This window comes from Meles meles, chromosome 11 (assembly GCF_922984935.1).
Source record: "Meles meles chromosome 11, mMelMel3.1 paternal haplotype, whole genome shotgun sequence".
Taxonomy (NCBI): domain Eukaryota; kingdom Metazoa; phylum Chordata; class Mammalia; order Carnivora; family Mustelidae; genus Meles; species Meles meles.
This window is the reverse complement of record NC_060076.1, coordinates 5,475,431-5,494,478: the sequence shown is the minus strand read 5'-3', so window position 1 is coordinate 5,494,478 and position 19,048 is coordinate 5,475,431. Positions and strand designations below refer to the sequence as shown.

At 57.1% G+C, this 19,048-nt stretch overlaps 2 protein-coding genes across 2 annotated transcripts in view; one reads left to right on the top strand and one right to left on the bottom strand.

Annotated features, from left to right (window-relative positions):
• Nucleotides 1-2,168: 2,168 nt before the first annotated feature.
• LOC123953126 (translation initiation factor IF-2-like) lies at nt 2,169-9,221 on the bottom strand. Its single transcript, XM_046023093.1, has 5 exons — nt 9,089-9,221; nt 7,616-7,696; nt 3,139-3,384; nt 2,385-2,741; nt 2,169-2,269 (listed from the first exon to the last, which is right to left on the bottom strand). Exons 1-5 carry the CDS (start codon nt 9,219-9,221, stop codon nt 2,169-2,171), a joined length of 918 nt encoding a protein of 305 aa, XP_045879049.1.
• ASS1 (argininosuccinate synthase 1) overlaps nt 2,496-19,048 on the top strand; it is a 52,928-nt gene continuing 36,375 nt past the window's right edge. The window contains exons 1-5 of the mRNA XM_046021964.1: nt 2,496-2,573; nt 7,781-7,842; nt 9,657-9,766; nt 11,682-11,750; nt 15,553-15,741. Coding sequence (XP_045877920.1) covers nt 9,662-9,766; nt 11,682-11,750; nt 15,553-15,741 — 363 coding nt within the window. The 5' untranslated portion in view covers nt 2,496-2,573; nt 7,781-7,842; nt 9,657-9,661. The remainder of the gene's footprint in view (nt 2,574-7,780; nt 7,843-9,656; nt 9,767-11,681; nt 11,751-15,552; nt 15,742-19,048) is intronic.

The window sequence follows — 19,048 nt, the reverse complement described above, 5'->3', positions numbered from 1 at the left end:
GTTGCACCCTCCTTTCCTGAAACTCCAGGCACCTACTGTGTGTCAGCAGGATGGATAGCACCTGCAAGGGACGGATCTGGTGGGAGGAAGGGAGGGGTCAGAGAGGCATCGCCAAGGAACCGTAAGTGCAGAGACCATACGGCAGCAAGGAGCTTGACACGCTGAAGAAAGCACAAGCAGGCCAGGGGCGAGTGGGGTGTGGAGGGTGAGGGCCGAAGAGGAAGTACAGGCTCTGGATTTGACGCTAAGAGTGAAGACAGATCATCAAAGTCTTTCTTAAAAATGCTTTAATTCATCAATATGTTAAAATGTATCTCTGAAACTTTAAAAAAAAAAAACTCAGTAGGGGCGCCTGGGTGGCTCAGTGGGTTAAAGCCTCTGCCTTCGGCTCAGGTCATGGTCTCAGGGTCCTGGGATCAAGCCCCACATTGGGTTCTCTGCTTAGCAGGGAGCCTGCTTCCTCCTTTCTCTCTGTCTGCCTACCTCTCTGCCTACTTGTGATCTCTGTCTGTCAAATAAATTAAAAAAAAAAAAAGAAAAAAGAAAAAAAGAAAGGGACAGTCCTCTGGACTGGAGTCATTTCTGCAGCACAGAGTAAAGGTCCCCACAGCCTGTGACCCTGGGACTGAGACCCTGGTGCCTCTATCAGTTCAACTCAAGCCTGAGCTAAAACAGGGTTGGGCCAGAGCTTCAGACACTGGGCAATCACACTCTGCCACTAACATGCTGTGTGACCTTGGGGAAGACACACCCTCTCTCTATGTTGCAGGTTCCCATCTGTAAAATGGGGATAGCGGTCACAGGGATTTCATACAGGGTGGTCGTGAAAAGCAAGCGAAGGCAGGGAGATGAAACAGTGCTTGGTGAGAACCACAAGGGTGTAGTTGCGTCCCAGATCGACACAGATGACCTTACTTCCTCTCCTGCCCTCCCTGCCCCCCACCCATCCATCCTAGACTGGCAGGGGCTCGTTCCTCACCCTACCCTCTTTCTAAGGTCTGGGTCATGGGGCTTCTCTCTGGCTTTAGGGAGTTCGGGGGAGCGCCAGGCCTCACTGCCTCAGTTTCCCTCCCTACTTCCTCTGTAATAACTCCAAGGAGGTGCCCCCCCATGCACCCACACTGTCCCCAACTTTCTCAAAGGGCATCTCAAAGACCCAGCACAGAGTCATAGGATGGAGACAGAGAGGACTGTGGAAATGCTCCCTCTCTTCCCCGCCTCCGCTGGGGAAGGAAACTGCCCACGGCAGCACGACCCGCCGCAGGTGTGCGTTTTTGGCTCTTACACACTTGCTTCCTGCTAGTGTGGAAGGCCAGCGGCTCGGGGAGGGGCTAAGGGGGCCAGCTGCCGCCCGCCTCCCGGCAGGAAGGTGCCTCAGGTCACCGGCCCCACCCAGCTCATAAGGGGCTCCTTGTCATCTCAGCCACTTCTGGCGTTTGGGTGCCGGAGGCATGGGACGCCTGCCTGCTATTTCGCTCAATTGTGGTTGCGGTGATGGGGGCTTTGGGGCCTCTAAAGCAGGCTGGCCAACGTCTGACGCGCAGAACCTTCTCAAGGCCAGGCTGGGGTAGCAGCTCCCGGTTTCTTTTTGCAAGCCAGAAACTTCACTTCTGGGAACCTCAGTTGTGAACCCCTGCTGCCCAATGGCTTAGCAGTTGCCCAGTCTTCTATTCACTATTTACTGGGTGCCCCAGGGAGTTTGGTCAGCTGCCAGCCCCTGGGGAGACGGCCAAGAAGCAGCCCTGGACGGAGGGATGAAACCCCGACCTTCCAGTGTGCCCCCCCTCCAGGCTCCCGCTCACGGGGGCTACTGTGGGGGGAAGGGAGGGCTTTCGAGGTCTGCAGAAGGCCACCACGGGATAAGAGTGGACACGAAACTCACCGCACTAAGGGACTTCTAAAAAAATTTTTTTAAGATTTTGTTTATGTATTTGACAGAGAGAGACGCAGCAAGAGCAGGAACACAAGCAGGGGGAGAGGGAGAGGGAGAAGCAGGCTTCCCGCCAAGCAGGGAGCCCGATGCGGGGCTCAATCCCAGGACCCTGGGATCATGACCTGAGGCAAAGGCAGCCGCTTAACGACTGAGCCACCCAGGTGCCCCATCTAAGGGACTTTAATTCCCACTCCCACCGCGGAGCTGTGGCAAGTGTCTGGCAGGACGGCCGCGCTCACCCGGCCAGCGGCGCGAGATCCAGCCACGTCGCGTCCGGAGGAGGCGTCTGCCCGAGGGCCGGGGCGAGAAGACCAGTGCGAGCGCCCTCCGGAGCACCTGCGGCCGCGGGAGCGGGGCGGGGGCTGTGGCCCCCCGGGGGCGAGAGGGGGAGGGGCAGGGGCAGGGGCAGGGGCGGGCCAGGAGGGAGGGAGCGACCGGGCCCCGCCCACACCCGCAGGTGGCCGCGGACGCAGAGCGGCTCCCGGTGGGGGCCGGAGCCGGGGGCGGGGCCTGTCGCGCGCGCTCTCCCACGTGTCCCCGGTCCCCGGCCCTGCCCCCGGCCCGGTGTTTATAATCTGGGATTCGCGACGCAACCGGCCCTGCTCCGCCGCCTGCCGCCGCCGCCGCCGCCCGGGCCACGGTAAGGAGCCCCCGGCACGACACTCCCGCGCCCACCCCCCGCCTAGGAGACACCCCGCCGCGGGTCCCGGCGACAGCGAGCCGAGGAGGCCGAGGGGACTGCGCTCCGGGCGCCCGCGCGGGCGGGAGCAGAGGGCGGCGCCGAGTGGCCGCGCGTCCCGGGCTGGCACTGGACGGGAGGGAAGGAGGCCGGCGCCCCGGGCTCCCGCGGCTCAGACGCCGGGCGGCCGGATTCCTGGGGCCCTCGAGGGTGGGGCCGGGGCGCGTGTCCCGGGACTCCGAGGGCGGCAGGTCGGGTTATTTGTCCCCTTTGCGGGCCGGGGTCCTTTCTGGAGTGCCCGTCTCTAATCCAGCTTCCTTTCTGCCGGAGCGCTCCAGATGGAGACCTTGGAGTCCGGAGGGTGTGGGGGGTCCCCACTCTCTCGCCACCTCTCTGGCCACCCCCCGCGCGGTCTCTGTCTCCGCCTCTCTTTCTGCGCGTGAACCCGGGGTTCCAGCCCCACCGCGGCCCCCTTTCCCGGGGCTTGGGCGTATCGCCCCTCCCACAGCCCCGAGCCTCAGTTTACTCGGGGCAGCTGGACTCCGGGCTGCGAGGCGCTGGAGTCGTGGGTGTGACTGCGCTCCCTCCCCGGCAGGGGTGGGCAGTCTCCGGCTCTGAAAGGGATCAGCGATCTCCGCCGGGTGGGGCGGGTGGCGGCGCGGGGTCACGGTGCCCGGTTTCTGGCCCGCGCTGGGCTCGGGGCTGTGGGAGGGGCCGCTCCGCAGGAAACGTCCGCCGTCCGGGTTGCTGTTGTCTCTGGCATCTGGGGCCGCTGCGCCCCGCCAGGGAGGGAGGGAGAGCCCTTGTGAAATAGAGGAAACTCCTCTCCCAGCCCGCCCGGGCTCCTCCTGAAGAGGTCCCGTGACCCGGCCGCCTCAGTGTTCCTTTCTGCGCAGTGGGGCCGTCTTCTCCAGAGCATCGCGGTCTGGCTGCACATCGCAGGCAGGAACAAACCTGTCCTTTCGGCGGGGATGGATCAAATAGACCCTGGGCTTTGATCCTTCCTTCCCAGCCCACGGCTGGTGACACGGCAGATTCTGGAGTCAGTAGACCCAAGCCACGAAGGCAGGCACCAAAGGGGAGTCTTGGGTCAGCTGCCAGCTTCCTGAGCCTCAGTTTCTCCACCTGTCAGAGCTGGCACAGGCTCAGAGCTCAGGAAACAGTAAGAGACTGTGGGGCAGTCTCTGTAGACATACTGAGAGCGGAGCCTCCGTCCATTCACTCATGAACGGTCTTCCCTTGTGCCATAAATGGGGGATGTGGGACAGGAGACAAGCTCTCTGCCCTCCTACTGAAGGTTCTGGTCGGGAGGAAGACCAGGGAGACAGAAAGAGCCGCAAAGGGATGGGAACTTTGGAGATGGATGGACCCCGGGGTGGCTTCATTCTAAACTCCCTTCCCTCTTCCATCTGCCTCTCAGAGCCCAGGCAGGGGAGCCCAGGGGCGGGATGGGGACCTGTCCCGGTTGGAGCCACCTGTGCACTGTTCTGAGAAGCAGAATGCTCTGCTCAGTACAAGTTGACGGAATGATGAAGGCTGCCCTCAGAGCACCTGGAGCCTGGGCCAGGCACCGGGTGGGGCAGAGGAGGGAGGTCCCCACTCCGAATGATCAGGTGCCCCGAGTCCTCACATGCGCCCCACCCACTGCTGGCCTGCTTGGGGGGGTTGTGGCCACGTGGCCATGCTGGTAGCCGTTTCCCCTGGTTGAGGGCCCCAGGAACCTGACTCACAGAGGGGAGCCAGGCCCAGACTCACCTGCTGCGCAAGCACTTTCCCATGCCCCGTTTCATCTTAGCTCCATGGGTCCTGGGAAGTCAGCCAAGCCAGCCAGCTGCCTTCAGCAGAGCACAAAGCCCCTGAAGTGAGTGCCTTGCCTGTGGGCACCCTTGTGGAAAGAGAGAAACCAGCTCAGGGTCTGAGCTCTGCTGTAGCGCTGGAGGCAGGGTTGACCTTCCAGGCCAGGCATGTCCTGTCGGGTGGCAGGCGCCCTCCCCAGACTTAGAGAGTCGACAAGTAAATGAATGCACTCTCCTTTCCTCCATGGGCTCCAAACGCTCTTGTGTGTCTCTTACCAGAGTCTAGTGAGATCTTCTTAGGCTCCCCACCACCCGTCTCAGGGGCTTTTCACCAGAACCAGAGACTCAACCTTCCCAACCCAGGCAGACCCTTTGAATGACCCTTAACCCTGGGTGGGAGACGTTTGCTGGAGTTCCACTGTCCTCGAGGGAGCCAGTGCTCCTGATTCGATTCTCAGGCCCCAGGAGTCCGCGGCTGTGAGACAGCTCAGCGTCTAGCCTAGGGCAAGCCCCTTGGCCTCAACTTTCTCATCTGTCGATTGGGAAGAAAATCCTCCCCCTGTCTTATCAGGGACTTGCGCAAGAGCTGAGCAGAACCTGTCAAGCCTACGGGCAGGCTGAGACCCGGCAGCGGCACCTCCTGGTCAGAGTGTGGAATTGCAGCCTAGCTCTTCAGACACAACAGGGGGCCCCAAAGGGTCAGGGGCCGCAGCCCTAGAATGAGAAACCCCAAAGTCCGAGAGAATCCTTCTGGCCTCGGTGGGGCTAGGGCCTTAAGAAAATGTAACGAACCAAGCTCAGCTGAGTCAGAATCCCAGGAATGGGTTCTGGAAGAGCGTTTGCCAGCCTGTAGGCCTGACACACAGAAATATACTGACTGGTGATGGCTCATTGAGGGTTTTGTTTTCTGGAAGACGACCGTGAAGGGGAGGTGATCTGTGGTCCCCTAGAGTCCCGACTATATAGGGCACGGGGCAGCAACGAACAGGCGGTCTGCAGTCAGCCCAGGGTTCTGTCCCAGCCCTGCCTTCCCCTACCTTGTGGCCCCGGGAAGTTGCTTTACCTTTTCCAAGCCCCATGTGGTAGTAATAGTCTCCTCCTCGAGTGTGGCACTGAACACAGTGTCTCTCTTGTCCTCGTTCCTGCTTTGACATTTTAGAGCACAAGGGTTTCCGCGGAACAGGGCGAGGGCCGCAGCTGGCCTAACACCGTCGCCGGCTGGTGGCAGGGTGGCTCTGGCTGGGGCCACGGAGAATGCCGCCTGCCTCTGCAACTCGGGCCGGGCTGGCGGGCATCTCGGGACGAGGCCACCTTCTTCCTTCCTCCCGGGTGTCCCTCTTCTGGTGAAGGATATCAGGGTTGACCTGGGAGCTGCGTGCATTCTTCCACTGTGCTCGGACCCCAGGGCCAAGGTCCCTGGTGCCCGTGCACACACCCAGCCTGGCAAGCAGGCAGGCTCACTAGTGTCTGCATGAGGGCCCCCCTAGAATTCCAGGCTTTCAGGGGATTTACCTAACCTTCTCTTTCGAGGCAAGGAACTGACCTCTAGACCACGGCATCCAAAGCGTCGTTCTGAGCACCAGCCGTAAGTCAGGCGCGCTCTGTGAGATGGTCCTTGTCGCTGCAGAGCTCACAGCTGTGGGGGTGGGGGGTGCGGTCAGGTGACGTGGGCTAGGATGGGCCGGGGACCAGGGCTCACAGGCAGAGCGGGGCAGGCACAGGCGGTCTGTCTCTCTCCGTGGGGTTTCCTCTCCCTCACTCCAATGCCCACCCTCTTGGCTCCAGGTGCCTCTAGGAGACGGCAGGCAGGGACTTCTACTTTTTTTTTTTTTTTTTTTTAAGAATTATTTATTGATTTGAGAAAGAGAGAGAAGAGAGTCAGAGGGAGAGGGAGAGAGACTCTCAAGCAGACTTCCCACTGAGCACGGAACCCAGTGTAGGGCTCAATCCCACGACCCTGAGATCCTGACCTGAACCGAAATCAAGAGCCGGCCACTTACCCAGCAGAGCCATTCAGGTGTCCCCCAAAACGTCTTTTCTTTTTTTTTTTAATTTTTAAAAATATTTTATTTATTTATTTACTTGTCAGAGAGAGAGAGAGAGCGCGCGCACAAGCAGGCAGAGTGGCAGGCAGAGGCGGAGAGAGAAGCAGGCTTCCTGCTGAGCGAGGATCCCGATGTGGGACTTGATCCCAGGACTCTGGGATCACGACCTGAGCCGAAAGCAGCGGCTTAACCCACTGAGTCACCCAGGCGTCCCCCAAAATGTCTTTTAAAGCTATTATGAGAAATAGCCTGTTGCCTTACATTTTGCCTGTTCTGAAGGTCTACATTTGTGTGTAGCATTCTTTTTTTTTTTTTTTAAGATTTTTATTTATTTATTTGACACACAGAGAGAGATCACAAGTAGGCAGAGAGACAGGCAGAGAGAGAGGGGGAAGCAGGCTCCCTGCTGAGCAGAGAGCCCGATGTGGGGCTCGATCCCAGGACCCTGAGACCGTGACCTGAGCCAAAGGCAGAGGCTTAACCCACTGAGCCACCCAGGTGCCCCTGTGTGTGGCATTCTTAAACATCTATCCACAGTAAATGGAAATATCGCTATGTCACATACACGAGTGACCTTCCCTATCTCTACTTCATACATTTGAAGTTAATATCACAGATTAAAATGAAAAACAAAAAAAATAGCAAACATTCTTTTGTCCATTTTGCTGCTAATAAGAAAAATAAAGGTGATTAGACTCTAAGAGCAGGATGAATCTTGGACCGGCATCCTCTCTCCCTGTCTTGAACCCGCCCCAGCCATGCCAGGGCGTCCCGGCCCCCTGGAGCTTCCCAGACCACACGTGCCCCTGTGATTCCCTTCTCTGGCCCTTGTACCTTCCAGCAGGGGCTCGTGGGGCCCAGCCACTCTGGGTTTGAGTCCCGGTTCTGCCACAGGACCCGCCAAGCAAGGCCTCGGCCCAGTTCCTTAACCTGAGCCTCTAACAGAGACGACTCGAAGGGAAGGCCTCAGCCCGTGATGGATAGGTTCCTTATGTCGATCGTGGTGACAGTTTCGCGTTAAATCCGAGATTCTCAGTAAATGCAATTTCTTGTATCTGTTATTCCTGAGTGGAGCTGTTTGGAAGACATGCAGCAGGATACCACCGCCCCCATCCCCCGCCAGCACCGTGGCTCAAGCACAGGAGGCTGGGAGCACCAGTACCTTCCAGGACCGGGAGGCTGGGCGGGTGGTTCCTGGGCCTCCGCACATCTCCCCTATCAACAGGGCTGCTCAGGGGAAATCCTGCAGCAGGGGAGGCCAGGTTCAAGGCCTCTGGCTTCCCCTGGACTCCTGCGCCAGGCAGCTGAACAGTTTTCACTTTTGCAGAGTGGTTCACGGAGCTGCGAAGTCAGATTCCAGAAGCCGGGAACCCACATCTCCAATCCAAGGTGCTTTCCGGGTCCTTCCTGCCTCCCTTCCTCCCTCCCTTCCTCCCTCCATTTATGATGGCCTGTTGCCTGGCTGCAGTTGCCATGGGCACCATTTCCTGGCCCCGGGTCAGGGTCTGCTGAGTCACCAGCAAACAGGTGGCTAGGGCCAGGGCCTGGCAGGTGGTCGGATGCCCACTGGAGGCAAAAGTTGTGAACATCCATCAGAAAAAGCACTCCCCCACACCTCACTGTTCCCTTCTGTGTCCAAAGGGCTGCAGGGTGTGTGAGCCCTGGAGCCGGCAGGCGGGTGGGCCAGTGAGCTCTGTCTGCACAGGGGACGTGTGTTCTAGTCACGTTGGGCTCTGTCCAGGCTCTGCTGCGCAGGGTTGAGTGACAGGGACAGCACCTCTCGGGACCTCCAGGCACAGGGGAGGTTTTCAGTATGTGGGAGCCTGCATCTTTGCGATTGTCATGGTGGGATGCCCCTTCTGGGCTCCATGGGTCTGTGGAGGGGCGTCCACGGCTTCTCCCAAGAGTATCTAATGAGGACCCTGCCCTTGGTCAGACTCCAGGGTCAACGCCATCACCAGACACGGGCATCCCCCCTGTAATGCAGGAGGCTGGGCCATGTCCAGGGACGCTGGGACCAGATGGACTCTTTCCACATCTGGTCCCACTGCCTGCTTACCATCTGATGTCAAGCTCATGACTCCACCTCTGTGACCCTCGATTTCCTCTTTAGCGAAAGGGCACAGTAACAGCATCTGCTCTCAGGGCCCTGGGGAGAGTGCCTGGGGAGGTAGGGCGGGCCCCAACACAGCCCGAGGGTTTGGGGAGAGGCTTCGGGAAGAAGGAACAGCAGCCGCAAAAGCAAGAAGGCAGGAGCCCTTGATGCCCTGGGGTAGCCGAGGAGATGGATGGGGCGGGACACTCCTGTCCCTGCTGCAGAGGGACAGGTCTGTGATCTACACCTCCAGGAAGGCCCTCCCTCTGCCCGTCTCCTTCTTTCTCTGGGGCTCGGTGTCTGCATCTGCGTCCCGGAGCAGCAGGTCCCTCAGGGTCTCTTGTTTTCCCTCCCAGAGGTGCTTGCGTTTGAAGAGAGTCTAAAATCCCAGGGCAGGAGGGTTCCCTGGGGCCCCCGTTGGGGGAAGCGTGGAGGCAGGAGCTCTGCGCCCCAGCATCCCGTTCTGCCTGCAGCTGGGAGACAGCACTGCATGCTGGGAAGAGCCCTGGCACGTGCTCTGGGCCTGGAGCCCCTGCTCACCTGTCTGAGCCCCAGTCTCTGTCTCCCCACGGGCCCTGACAGCAGCCACTCCATGGGTCATGGTGGGGGTGCAGAGCGAGCTCCGGGAGGGCGTCAGAGCCACACCTGGTGCTCTCCGGGCCACCCCACCCATGTCTCCCGGGCATCCTGGCCTGGTGCCAACAGCTCAGCCTCCCGTACTTTCTCCAGCTGGTGGGGGAGTGGCTCCAAGACGTGCTTCCCACCGCCCCCCCCCAGCGGCCCCCCCATCCCGTCAGCCCCAAGCTGCTGTCAGTGTTCCCCAGCCCTTGCCTGTGTGTGACCACGTGCGTGCAGTGGGAGGGTCGGTTCCCCAAGGGTGGAGAAGGTGAGGCTTTGGGAAGGAACAGCTCCTGGGCTGGCCTTGATGACAGGTGAACATCTTGTTCCCAACCCCCCAGTGAGAGCTGGGGATGCTGGAGGATGCTGGAGGACGAGGCTGCCCAAGGCCAAGGGCCGGGGGGGGGGGTGCTATTTGCAGGGGCTGACGGGTCCGGACAGGTTGGCTCTGCGTCACTGTCCTTCCTCAACCCCTCCCCCCCACCCCCAGACAAGATGTCCAGCAAAGGCTCCGTGGTTCTGGCCTACAGTGGCGGCCTGGACACCTCCTGCATTCTCGTGTGGCTGAAGGAACAAGGCTATGACGTCATCGCCTACCTGGTAAGGAGGTGCTCAGTGTGTCTTTCTCCCTATTTCTCCCCATCACTCACCCGGCCCCTCCCTAAGCCTGCCCTGAACTGTAGGTTCTCCCTCCCTTTCTTCCTCCATAAAACGGACATCCACGGTGTCCCCCAGGTCTGGAATGCCCCGCAGAGCACGGGGGAGGCCAGCAATCTGTGGGCGACCAGAGTGGGGAATGGTGGGAAAGAGCTTGGCAGTGTGACTTGGCCAGCCTGCCTGCAAGGGATCATGGGCCTGCTGAAGGCCATGGAAAGCACACACTCGCCATTTCCAGAAGTCCCTTGTCAGCCCCAGCAATTCTGCAAAGTTTATAGGACGCTGCAGTGGCTGAACTGGCTGTGCCCTTGAAGACCACCTAGTTCTAGGGGCAGACGCGTCCCAGGCAGATAACAGGTTATGTGTGATGCCACTCCCCTGTGCTGGGTCCAGCAGGCGTCCCTGGTCATGCTGGCTCTGTTTCTAATGAACTGGACCAGAGGTAGCTGCTGAATCCTCCATGTACTCAGGACCCCTAAGTGCAAATTCTAAAAGTCTAACACATACCAATGTAAACGAAATCAACCAAAGCAAAAAAAAAAAAAAAAGAGAGAGAGAGAGAGAGAGAAAAAAAGAGTTTTTGGCTTGTGTGACAGAGTCTGGGCTGTGACAGCTTCAGGCAAGGCTGGATCCAGGTGCATATCCAGATCTGTCTCCACCTCTATTGGGCTTCATTCTTGGCCTCTCCACAGGGCAGGCAAGGCTCCCGTCATTGTAGCCTGGCTCTCCCAGGGAAAGGAGAGCCTGGGAGAGCCCAGGGGTATTTTCACTGCCCAAGCTGCTGCCCACCACACGTTGATTTCATGGCTGTGTCATGAAGGGTTCTGATTGTGTGGGCTTGGATCCTGGGCCTGTCCCAACAGTGAGCAGGAGACATGATTTGTTCCCCTCCCTTCCTATGGCAAGAGGACTCAGAAGAGAGGTTTCTGTTCCTAGAGGAAGGGAAGATGGTGCTCTCCAGAGACAAAAATTCAGCTCTTGCCAGGAATGATTGGTTTGCAGTTAAAGTCAATATCACCTAGCACCCAGTCCCCTTGTCCCTCAGGTGGGGGAGAGTGAGGCCCAGGAGGGGAAGTGCCTCGCTCCCAGCCCCCGGCCAGTGAGAGTCACCACTTTGGGAGCACGCGAGAACCCCAGGGTGTGTTGGTCTTGCCGACGACAGGACAGTGGGGTGGTTCAGAAGCCCGGCTACTGCGGAACAGATTCAAAAGCCGAGTGACCTCAGAAAGCACATGCACATGGGTTCTGGGAAGATTCCAGAGTCTGGTGAGCCGAATGCAGGGTTGAAACCTGGGCAGCAGGCCAGAGCGCAGCCAGCGGAAACCATGCTGGTGTCTGGAGAGAGGGCTGTCATAGAAGTTGGACTCCAACAGCAAGTTCGGCCTCCCACCTGCCCATATGCCTTGGGATGGTCAAGTCATTGTGCTCGGTGGCAGAAGTCCCCTGGGGGTTGCGCACTTTCTGACACAGTGACCTCGGTACTGGCTTTGGGGGAGTTTTCAGGATGAGATAGATGGACTTAAGGGAAGCCTGAGACCTTTAAGGCAGTGACAGCAGGTTCTGGGTCCCGGAAGCGGAAGCCCAGTGCACACAGGGCCAGAGGCACCTAGCGCTCCGACCCACGGGAACTGCTCCCCAGCACGTCCAGAGAAGGACAAATGTCAGCTCCCAGAAGCAGTCCCGCTTCTCCGGACCCTGCTCTGTGCCTTTCTCCTTCTAAGTGACCTTGGCCCCTCGAATGGAAAGTTCCTCCGTTTGAGGGGTGCTGTAGACAGCACCTACCCAGGGGGGCTGCAGTTCTCCCCCACTCTTCTTTGTGCCGCTGGGCTGATGCCACCATTCTGCTTCTGCTTCTCAGGCCAACATCGGCCAGAAGGAAGACTTTGAAGAAGCCAGGAAGAAGGCACTGAAGCTCGGGGCCAAAAAGGTACCAGGTGGAGGCAGGATCCAGGGCTGGGAGTGGGGTTCTGACATGTGGGGGCAGCAGTGGCGATGCTGTGCCGGAGTTCCTTGTTGTCGGCACCCCTTCCCGCTGGTCCTCTCACTTCCAGAAGTATGAGATCAATTCCTTCTGTTTTCGGGCATGTGGGCGCCATCATCTCCCTGCCTTCCCTCGTCACTGTTCTCTGCCCCACCACCTCCTTGTCCCACCCACTCATCTATTTCCTTTTCCACATCCATCCATCCACCTGCCCATCCCTGTTATCCCTCATCCACTCACTCATCCATCCATCCACCCAATCGTCATCCATCCATCCATCCACCCAACCGTCATCCATCCATCCTTCCATCCATCCATTCATCCATCCATCCATCCAACCATCATTCATCCATCCATCCTTCCATCCATCCATTCATCCATCCATCCATCCATCCATCCATCCAACCATCATTCATCCATCCATCCTTCCATCCATCCATTCATCCATCCATCCATCCATCCATCCATCCAACCATCATTCATCCATCCATCCTTCCATCCATCCATTCATCCATCCATCCCTCCATCTAACCATCATTCATCCATCCATCCTTCCATCTGTCCATACATCCATGCATCCATCCATCTGCACATCCATCCAACCATCAGCTGTCCATCCATTCATCTATCACCCATTCTTTCATCCGTCCTTCATCCACCTACCTGCTCATTCCTCTTTTATCTCTGTCCATCCTTCCATCCATTCCGCAGAATCAGAAAGTTCTAGTTGAGTTCAGTGCATTGACCCAGCATCTAATCATGGGGCGGGCAGGCCCTCTGCTGGGTGCAGAGCCCAGATGGTGAACAGAGCCAACATGGTCCCTTCTCACATAGACTCACAGTATAAAGTCTGAGCTGCTCCCATGGGGACGTCCCCTGCACCCTCACAGGGGACCTAACGGGTGGTGTGAAAGGCCATCAGCCCACCGGCTTGGCCAGAACTGGTTCCCTCTGTAGGGTACTTCTGTGGGGTTCTCGGAACCCAAAAAGAAGCCTGGAACATAGTAGAAGCTCAATTAGTACCTTAAGATGAATGAAGGAGTCCCACATCCCATCACTGGCCATATGCCTAACACTGGATATCCCTCCTTGGTCGAGAGTCCCCTGAGTCTCAGAGAGGAGAAGAGTTGTCCAAGCAGGAGCCCAGAAAGTGCAGGAAGAACACGTGAGTGTCAAACATGAGCTAGGCTTTCGTGTAAAGATTTGGCCTCTATACATTACCCTAGATCAGTAATCCTTAACCTTGTGCCCTCAGGGGCTCCCATATACTTTCTTTTTTTAATTTTTTTTTAAGATTTTATTTGTTTATTTGACAGACAGAGATCACAAGTAGGCAGAGAGAGAGGGGAAGCAGGCTCCCTGATGAGCCAAGAGCCCGATGCGGGGCTCGATCCCAGGACCCTGGGATCATGACCTGAGCTGAAGGCAGAGGCTTAACCCACTGAGCCACCCAGGCGCCCCAATATTAACCCATTTTAAAAAAATAATATTAAACACCTTAGAGGTTAATGTAAGTTACATTTTTACCTCAGAAAAGTAACTATTTCCAAAACAAGAGTTTTTGGTAAAAGTAGCATTGTGTTACATTTTTATAAACCCCTTTAATGTCTGGTTTCACAGAAGACAGGTGGATTCCCGTAGCCCTGTCGCCATTCACTTTGTGATGTGTTGTTTTGGTTTGCGTCGGCAAAAAATATGGCCTCATGAATGTAACACTGGAAGAGAGTATTTTATTTTTTTTAAAGATTTTTCGAGAGAGGGAGCACGGGTGTATGAGTAGGGGGGAGGGGAAGAGGGAGAGGGAGAGAGAGAATCCTAAGCAGACTCCTCACTGAGCACAGAGCCCAACGTGGGGCTCGATCCCAGGACCCTGATCTCATGACCTGAGTCGAAACCGAAAGTCAGACACTCAACCAGCTGAGCCACTCTGGCACCCCAAAAGAGGAATATTTTAAAATCCTTTTCAGAGAGTTGGGGATATCCTTGGATACCGCATCAAAAGTCAACAAGGGGCAGTTTCTTAAAGATCAGTGCAACAGGGAAACAGAAACTCCACAATGAATTTTTCATGCATTAAAATCCACTGGTCCATCTTGCCCTGCGGATGGATTTTTTTTCACCATGCAAGATGGCGTGACATCATGCCTTGGTCCTTTAGAAAACTATTGTGTCGTTGAGTTAGGCAGCTCTCCCAAATGTTGGTGTGTTTCATGATAAAATATCAAAATATCACATTTGACAGTCTCACCACTACTCAGAAATATGAGGAAGCTGTCAGAGGCAAGTTGCCCATAATTCTAATTTTAACCAGAAAGCCCGAATTTTATCACTGGCAACAAGTACTCAGTTTTGTTCATTTTTGTGAAACTGTTGGCCAGACCCTCAAGTCTGAAAGTCCGTAATGTGTCTATCATTCTTTCCAGTAAAAACAATGTTCTATGAAAACAGAAGTGGCTAGTTGAGCTTGTAACTCGCTATGGAATGCAACAGAAGTGTTGTGTGTATTTCATCTGCTATGCTTGAGATTTGACAAAAGTCATCTTTTTTTACGGCTTCAAGACACTTCTCAAGTGAAATCTTCACTGTGGACGGGAGGCCTTGGGAACGTAGTGACCGTGTCTCTGCCTTGATTTGTGTTTTGAGTGGCCATCGTTGCTTTTGCGAATTCGGGGTGAATGTCAACCTGGTGAAAAAGGCAAATAACACCTTACGATCACTCTAAAAAGTCTTTTTTTTTTTTTAAAGATTTTATTTATTTATTTGACAGAGATCACAAGCAGGCAGAGAGGCAGGCAGAGAGAGAGGAGAGAGTAGGCTCCCCACTGAGCAGAGAGCCCGATGCGGGGCTCGATCTCAGGACCCTGGGATCATGACCTGAGCCAAAGGCAGAGGCTTTAAACCACTGAGCCGCCCAGGTGCCCCTAAAAAGTCTTTTTGCTCCGTCTCCCTGAAAGGGTCTTGAGACATCCAAGGTCTACGTTTTGAGAGCCATTCCTGTAAGTTAGGGCTTCTCGATCTTGGAACTTGGCGTGTGCGGTCGGCTGTCCTGAGCAACATGGGATGTTTAGTAGCATCCTGGCCTTCACCCATGAGACACCAGAAGCCCTTTCCCTCAGCCCACCTGCTGTGACAACCAAAAATATCTCCAGATGGTTTCTGAGGGACACTTCCCCTGGGGGACGGAATCATCCCTGGCTTAGAGCTTTTGTGGATAACTATCTACTCTGGACTGCTTTAGGTCTTAGGTGACAACAGGTTCCATCTGGGGCCCAGAATGCTGTGCTGGGAGGGACTTAAGAATTACATCCAGGGGCACCTGGGTGGCTCAGTTGTTAAGCACCTGCCTTTGGCTCAGGTCATGATCCCAGGGTTGTGGGATGGAGCCCTACATTGGGCTCCCTGCTCAGTGGGAAACCTGCTTCTCCCTCTCCCACTCCCCCTACTTGTATCCCTCTCTCGTTGTCTGTCTCTCTCTGCCTGTCAAATAAATAAATAAAACAAAATAAAAAAAAGAACTGTATCGAGTTTCAGCTAGATGGAAATCAGGATTGATTAGTGATGTCTGTGATGACTGCAAGAAGGGAGTAATAGCACTGTATGCTAGGATTGATTGATGATGTCTACTACAGATACAGAAGGAATAACGGAGGTACCTCTTGCCAGGCATTAGTGAGGCCCCTGGGGCTCTGTCTTCTGGCTGGGCCCCCTCCTTGCCAAGCCTTCCTCCCATGGGCGCCTCTTCCTGCAGGTGTTCATTGAGGACGTCAGCAAAGAGTTTGTGGAGGAGTTCATCTGGCCCGCCATCCAGTCCAGCGCACTGTACGAGGACCGCTACCTCCTGGGCACCTCGCTCGCCAGGCCCTGCATCGCCCGCAAACAAGTGGAGATCGCCCAGCGGGAGGGAGCCAAGTATGTGTCTCACGGCGCCACAGGAAAGGTGAGGCAGCGGACACGGGGGAGGAGGGGCAGGGTGAACCTGCCAATGGGACTCAGGCAGCGAGGGCGGCCTTTACCCCCCCCACCAGAGGCAGGCGGGCGGGGTCTGAGCAGGAGGACCAGAATCCGTAGGGGCGGGTATTGGGAGTGGAAGCGGCTGTGAGCTGTGCGTTCCGTGGGCGGGCTCTGCCAACAGTGGGAGCAGTTTGCAGACTCCACATGGAGGCTCAGGGACGTCCCCCACCCGCCCAGGTCACGCAGCACAGGTTGCCACGCGATGGTAGTGGCCAAGGTCAGAAACCCACGTTAGCAAAGAGGGGGTGACCCCAGCTGTGTGGCCCTCCCCCAGCCTCGGATTCTTCACGTGCAAAACAGGGGTGGGGTGGGGAGGGACAGGGGGCTTCCCCGTCTTAATTTGCCCTGAGGGCTCCACCCCAGCTCCGCATCCTGGGAGGCTCCAGCCACAGAAATGGATTGTCTCTCTGGGTTCTGGGGCCCAGGTGTGGGCAGGGCCGCGCTCCGGCTGAGGGGGCTAGGAAGGCGTCATTCCGGGCCTCTCCAGACTTCTATAGCGACTGGCTGTGCCCTTGTAGACGCAACCTGCTGTTGTCCAGGCACATGGCTGTCTTCTCCCCATGCATTGTCCCTCCTCCGCCCTGCAGGCCTGTGTGGTTCTGTGTGCAAATTCCTCCCTTTTCATAAGAACCCCAGTCATACGGGGATTAGCGCCCACCCTAGTGACCTCAACCTAACTCCATCACCTCTAGAAAGACCCTATGTCCAAATAGGGAATATTTGGAATATCATCCTCAGGTTCTGGGAGCTGAGGCTTCAACTTCTCCTCTGGGGGGACACAACTCACCCGTGGTGCACCCCCGACTTCCAGGCCCCACGTGGACAGTGCAGAGTGAGACAGAGCCCTGTGGGGCACCAGGCAGGAGAGCCCTCAGCACCCCATCCCACAGGGGGCCGTGCTCCAGAAACAAGAGTCCAGTGTTGGCAACTCTTGGGCATTGTTATGAAGACTGTAGTCTTGGGCTCTCAACATCACTGGACACCAAGCCAATAGCCCGGTCCAGGGCTTGGCTCCCTAACAACCCCACCATCAGTAGACTACACACCTCCCAGTGACGGGGAGCTCACTACATTACCGGCACCCTCGTGCTAACCTCGTGCTAACCTGACCCAGGCTCTGGCTCACTGGGATGTAAAGACACTTGCAGCCTCAATTCGGACCGAGGACATGTGACTGGAGGGTAGCCTTGGGCCAGGGTGACACCGGTTCATGTCTCTGAGAGCTCATGTGCTCATTCATTCGTTGGGCCTTAGGTCAGCAAGCTTCTGCTGGGCCTCTAGAAAGGGCTGGGCAGGAGCTGGGTCTGGCAACGGTGTGGAACTCTTGGGCTCCTCCTGCCCTCAGGGAGAGGAGAGGGGATGCGTTGGTAAGGCGGCTGCAGGAGCAGCAGGCAGGGGAGGGAGGGCTGATTGCAGACATTGGCCCTGCAGGATGAGAAGGGTGTGCCCGGCAGAGGGGTCCGTCTGTGCCAAGGCTTGGAGCCAGGAGCCTTGAACTACAGCCTCCCTGGGAGCGTGGAACCAGAGTCGGCTTCACCAGGGCTGGCTTCATGTCGAGGGCCTGCGATTTGGAGGCACAGGGGAGCCCCAGGCCAGATGGGGGGCCCCCGGTGACTCCCCCAGTGGTGTGTTTGGGATTGTTCTGGACTCAAATGGCAGGCTTTGATGGAAGCAGGGAACTGGCAGGTTTCTCACCCAGACCCGTGGCCCTAGCTCTCACCGACAGCCTAGTCGTGAGCACCTTTGGAGCAGGAGGCCAGAGCCGGGCTGTTTGGACAGAGATGTGCGTGTCGCCTTCCACTGGAGGGCTGTAGGGCAAGGTGGAGGGGAACCCAGAGGTTCAGGACTCGGGGCTTATGGCCCATGCAGTCGTGTTCAGGTCCTGGGTCCCCTGCTTTTGGGCTGGGTGACTTTACCCCCATGAGTCTGCATTTCCTTGTCTGTAAAATGGGAGCAAGTGGAACTAGCTCTTGGAGCAGTTTGGGAGCAATGAGCAGGATAGTTGCATAAGTGCTCGGCACAGGGCTGGCATGCAGGGACTGCTCGGTTCACTCGGGACCGGAGGGGACTGCCCTACTCGTCCGATGGTCAGATCTGTACTGGGGGCTCCTGTGGGCAGAGGAAGGTCAGTGAGAACAGAAGTCAGTGTGGAATAAAGAAGCTTCCCAGCCATCTCATTTGCCCATATTGAAATGGGCTGAGCAGTGAGCTCCCTGTTCCTGGAGGTGTTTAAGCGGAGGCGAGATCAGGATTCTGGAAGGGCTTATGCCCGGAGAGGGTCCCTCCAATGGTAGCCCCAGGACTGAGGATGGGCGGCATTCAGCGCTGGGGGAGTGAATGTGTGCATGTGGCGGGTCTGGCCCTGGTTTGGGAGATTCAAGGGTCTGGGGAGACACACAGCCCCCCTACCCTAGTCTCCCTAAAGCGGCCAGTAGCCACCTGCGCTGTGTGCACTTCTCAGTTCGACCACAGGAGGGCACCAGAGGCTTGGCTTTGAGGCCTTGGGTTGCTGACTCTGGAGAAAAGCAGGGGAACAGCCACCACCCCCCAGGATCCTAGGGTCCCTACCCGGGTCCACAGGACTCGGGTTCGGAAAAGAACACCCCCTCCAGACATTCTTTGGCCTCCAAGACTAGAGGTTGGAAGGCCGTGGGAGGGGAGTGCTACCCTGGATCTCCACCTAACCTGGGATTACTGGGCAAGGCATACTGCTGTGCCTTCGTTTCCCCTATTTACAGAAACTGGGAAAGCCACTCCCACAAAGTCTCTGGAGACAATTTCCTAGAACTGAGGGGTGTGAATAGGGAGAACCAGGCAGGCCCGGGGTGGGGTCCAGAGAAATGCCAAGTTTGCGGCAGGGAGGTAGGGGACAGGAGCCGGTGGCCTGCCGTGGCTTATGGCCTGGTGGCGGGGGCCAGCGTCTGTGACTTTCCATCCCGGGAGGTGGGCTTCTGGAGCAAGTGCGGGAGGCTTGTGGCGCCAGTGGAAAAACCGAGGCCAGGGGGTCAGGCCGGCAAGCCCAGAGAGATACCAGAGGACCCTTGGCGGTTTTGGGCAAGGGGGTCACAGTGCAGAGAAAGCTGGAGCGTTAGCAGATGGCAGGGGCTCCCCCCACAGATGGAGAAGATTCTGGCGTGGCCAGTTCTGAGGCTGTGGCCATGTGGAAACTCAGCCCCTAACCTCTCCCAGCTCCTGAGTCACTGATGGAGGAAACCAGGGCCTGGGGAGCCCCC

Excerpts from the sequence above, each read along its gene's own strand:
- LOC123953126 (XM_046023093.1), bottom strand. The coding sequence starts at position 9,221 with ATGGGTGGGGTGGCCCGGAGAGCACCAGGTGTGGCTCTGACGCCCTCC. Across the intron at positions 7,697-9,088 it reads AGAGACTGGGGCTCAGACAG|GATTTCCCCTGAGCAGCCCT; the intron begins GTGAGCAGGGGC and ends CCCCTGCTGCAG. Across the intron at positions 3,385-7,615 it reads CAGCCTCCCGGTCCTGGAAG|CGGCCCCAGATGCCAGAGAC; the intron begins GTACTGGTGCTC and ends GGCGGGGCGCAG.